A 4,250-nucleotide genomic window follows, 5' to 3' on the forward strand; every position below is an offset into this window, starting at 1 on the left:
CTTGTTCTAAGTAGGTGCTTTAGACCACTGAGCCATCTCTCCAGCCCTGTATCTATTTCTAATAGGACATCAATATAAGGAAATTTGGGGGTTTTGTTTATTTATTTATTTTTATTGAGAAATAAATATGAATGAGACAGTTTCACTGCTGATTAATAGGACAGTTTTGATCATTGATACACTGTACATTGTTATCTTCTTAGTGGTTATTCATAGTACAAGAAGCAGACAGGATATTCTGTCCAAACACTATGAGTACACCTCTTTCTTCTCATTGAATCAAGTGAAAGTAGCTGTAAATTTATCCTATTTTGTATATACAAATACAAAATGATCTTTCCTTTGTATCCTTTTTTTTTTGTCCTGTCAGAGGTGAATATTCTATTGGCATCTAAATACTATAGATGTTTGAATTCAACTAAACAACACTGTCTAGCAGTCTATAATATTAGTGGGTTATCCTCAGAAGTTATTGACTTGAGCCTTTTACAACTCATCGTATTAATATGGATTTGCTTTATATACCTCGTTGTTATACTTTTCTGCTGGATGGTTAAGACCAAGATATAGCAAGACCTATATAACAAGAAATGTAACTTTTGTATCTGATAAGGTCAGCCAAGTACTCTCAGGATTTATCCTGTAGCCCTGTACCACCCTTTGTACATCCTTTTGTCAGTGTCTGACATGAGGATGAGTCACGGCCATTGCTTGACCAATTTGTTCTCTGTGAAAGCTTGAGAAAATGTTTTTTCTCTCCATGTGACTCTCCCCAGGCTCACTTTACATCATCAAACACGTTCCTCTGTGGCTCCATAATCTTCTTGATCAGAAAATTTGGAACACAACTGAGTTACATGTTGTTACAGTACAGGTTCTCCTATGTCCCGAGTCGTCACTGACTTTGAAAAGCTAGGGCCAAAATGTTGGCTAACCTTGCAGCTCTTCCTTTTCTCCAGTTTTGAACTGCTAACGTAGGTTGTTAACCCTCCAGAAGAGAAGCTAATTATTAACCTGCAATATATGCAGTTCGGTTTACCCAATCTGTCTAAATATCAAACATTTTGGCATATCATGGAACAGGTATTTTCCACCAGATATTGATATGTTGAACTTTAAGTCCTTATAGAATATGAAGGAAAAATAATTACATAAAAGTAGAAATAAGCATTTACATATTTTTACAAAGAAATTTAGAAAACTAACCATATACGAAATGGTAAGTCCTTATACTAGGGAGACAATACGATATTTACAGCTGTGAGTCTGGTTTATTTCACTAATAAGTATATCTTCAAGTGACATCCACTTAAATATGAAGGTTTCAAGTTTATCATTCTTTATAGCTGAGTAGTACTCCATTATATAAAAGTACCACATCTTTTTCAACCATTCCACATGTGACGGGCATCTTGGTTGTTTCCAAGATTTGGCTATCACAAATTGTGCTGCTATAAACATAGATACATATATATCACTATGATATGATGCTTTCAGTTCCTCCGGGAAAATTCAATATAAGGGAATTTGACTTCAACACAAAAAGCTAAAGTTTATTTACTCTTTTTTTAAAAAGTCAACTTATAAGCAGCCTTGTTTGCAGAGCACATTCGTGGTCTTTAAAGAAACTTCATCCTGCTTCCTAGCACATGGCTGATGAGTCACCAGTGTTTCCTGGGATGCTACAGAAAACACAACAGATAAGAGTTCTAAGTGATAGAAAATTTAAAATGTAGAATAACTGCCTTAATGAGCATGCTATTTCAAGAGAACTGGCGTGGTGACACACATCTGTAGTGCCAGCACTCCAGTGGAATGTGCATGCTCTCACATTTGTCACCTCAATCATTTATTTATTTTTGTACAGAAAAATCCTTTTATTATTAAACATCTTATCCTAGAAATAAGTTTTTAAAGTAGAATGAAAAATATTTTCAACTCCCACACACCTGTCACCCAGCTTTAGCCATTAACCAGTGTTTGCTTTAGTTCATATTTTAGCTGTTCTTTTTTACCCTAAAGTTTTCTTGAAGTAAATTGCATCATTTCCCCCTTACCTGCTTCCTGGGTGTCTCTAGCAGAGAGCTTGTTTTCCTCAAGCCATGGCCTTATGATTACTCTCCACAAAATAAACAGCGATTCCTCTGTGTCATCCAGCACCCAACCCATGCCCACTGCCCCCTGATACAGAGATCTGTCCAGATGAGAATCAAAAACCATGTGCTGCTCCTTGTTGAGTGATTTCTTAGGGCCCTTTTCATCTCTAACAATCCTGAGAGAAAGGAGAAGCAAGAGGACTGATGAACTGGCCTTGGCACAGGCTCTCGCCTGCTCGCTTCTTTCCATCCCTCTCCATTCAGGACTCCTTCCAGGCCTAGTGTAGGTGCATGCGTTATTTTGAAAATAGCTGTCTTAAAACTTAGACCTCATTCCTAGGAGACTCTTTACAGGACATCAGAGATTCAATCAGTTTTGAAACTAGGAGAAAAAAATCAGTTAGATTCAAATTTGTTTTCAGAAAGCGAAGTATTCACATCAGGCTCAGGAGGCAACAAATTCGAGGGCTTCCAGAATCCCCATCAAAACCTGTAAACAGTAATGAGTTTTGAGTTGCAGATGTGGTACAGTGGCACAAGCACTTGCCTGGCAAATGCAAGATCCTGAGTTCAATTCCTGATATATGTAAATAGAAACTTGTTCTTTGCCAGGCATGGTGGTATAGCACTCAGGGGTCTGAGGCAGGAGGATCCTTGGGAGTTCAAGACCAGCCTGGGCTACAAAGTGAGCTCAAGCCTGGCCTGAATTGCATAGTGAGACCCTGTCTCAAAAACACAAAAACATGGGGCTGGAGAGATGGCTCAGTGGTCTAAAGCACCTACTTGGAACAAGCTTGGCAAAGCACAGGGACCGCGGTTCAATCCCCCAGCACCACATGCCAGCCAGCCGCGCCCCCTGGTGGGCTGAGCTGGCCACACACACACACACACACACACAATAAATGTTAAAATAAAAAAAAAAAAACACAAAAACAACAACAAAAAAAAAAACAGTTCCAACTTTGGGGCTGGGGCCACCCAAACACTGCTGTCAAATTAAGAACTGGCAAGGGGACTTCTCTCTGACTCCTGTCAACAGCAGCTTTAAAGGAAAGGTGGTGTAACTGTGGAATCTTCTGGGTGACGGTGGTGTTCAACGGAGAAAGAGGGGCAAACTGCCTGAAAAGGATGCCAGGGCAAAGGCTGAAGGACACAGAGGAAGTCCAGCAGTGTCTACAACTCCAAGGGGACAGGCAGGCACCCCCAGCAGCAGCCTCTCTCCACACCCCAGCAGCTGCCTCCAGGAGTCCTGTTTGGTGTCACTAAATCAGTGATCAGAGTCACTTTGGTGTATTTAATGTCACCATGAGACTATTTGTGATTGACTAGCTCAGCAGGGCAACTTGGAATAAGAACCTTTGAGTTTTTCCAATTAGATAAAAAAAAAAAATGTTGCTGAAAGCAATTTTGCAGAAAAGAAGTCCTATGATCAGAAGGGTGGGAGGGAATGGTTTTCAAGCTTAGAGGAGGTCAGGTAGCACCTGGGTGTGTTTATATATATTGGCATCTGTTTTCAGAAGTATTTCTATCAATTACAGCTCCCCACACTCCTAGACAGAGGTTCACAGGGTATCAACCTGAGATCCTGGGGAAGAACATTAGCTGATGTGTCACCAAGAATTCAACAGGTAAGTGGATGGCTGCTAGTAATTATAATTTCAGTATGTCTCTGTATCATTTTGCCAGTACTTGTTACATCAGATCATTGTACCTCACTCCCATTCAAGGTAAAATACTTTTGCTCTTTTCATACGGCAATTGCTAAGCACCTGTTCATATTTGACATGACCTGTGCTCCCAGGTAGGAGCAAAAAGAAAGGAACCATCTTTCTGGTTTATACCAAGGAAGAATCACCCCAGAAAATATGTAAGTTGTGCCAAGTGGCCCAAATCATCAGAGAACATACAATCGTACCTAAGAACTGGATTCTAGTACTGTGGTAACCCATGGTTTTCTTATGGTCTTTTTTTTTTTCAAAATTTTATTGATAAACAGATAGCAATGAGACAGTTTCAAATCAAATCAGAAGTACAGTTTCAACAAATAACACACTGAATATATTCTTCTTAGTGGTTAATTACTGTACAAGATGCGGACTTGAGATCCTATTTACAAACACCATTAGAACAAATCATTCTATTCATTAAGAGAAT

The 4,250-nt window shown here is 39.4% G+C and overlaps 1 protein-coding gene across 1 annotated transcript in view; it reads left to right on the forward strand.

Annotated features, from left to right (window-relative positions):
- Nucleotides 1–4,250, forward strand: part of Abca4 (ATP binding cassette subfamily A member 4) — a 136,038-nt gene that overhangs the window by 42,685 nt on the left and 89,103 nt on the right. The window contains exon 7 of the mRNA XM_023720317.1: nt 3,635–3,724. Within this exon, the coding sequence (XP_023576085.1) occupies nt 3,635–3,724 (90 nt within the window). The remainder of the gene's footprint in view (nt 1–3,634; nt 3,725–4,250) is intronic.

The sequence above is a fragment of the Octodon degus genome, unplaced genomic scaffold, assembly GCF_000260255.1.
Source record: "Octodon degus isolate 3935 unplaced genomic scaffold, OctDeg1.0 scaffold00074, whole genome shotgun sequence".
In the NCBI taxonomy this organism is placed as follows: domain Eukaryota; kingdom Metazoa; phylum Chordata; class Mammalia; order Rodentia; family Octodontidae; genus Octodon; species Octodon degus.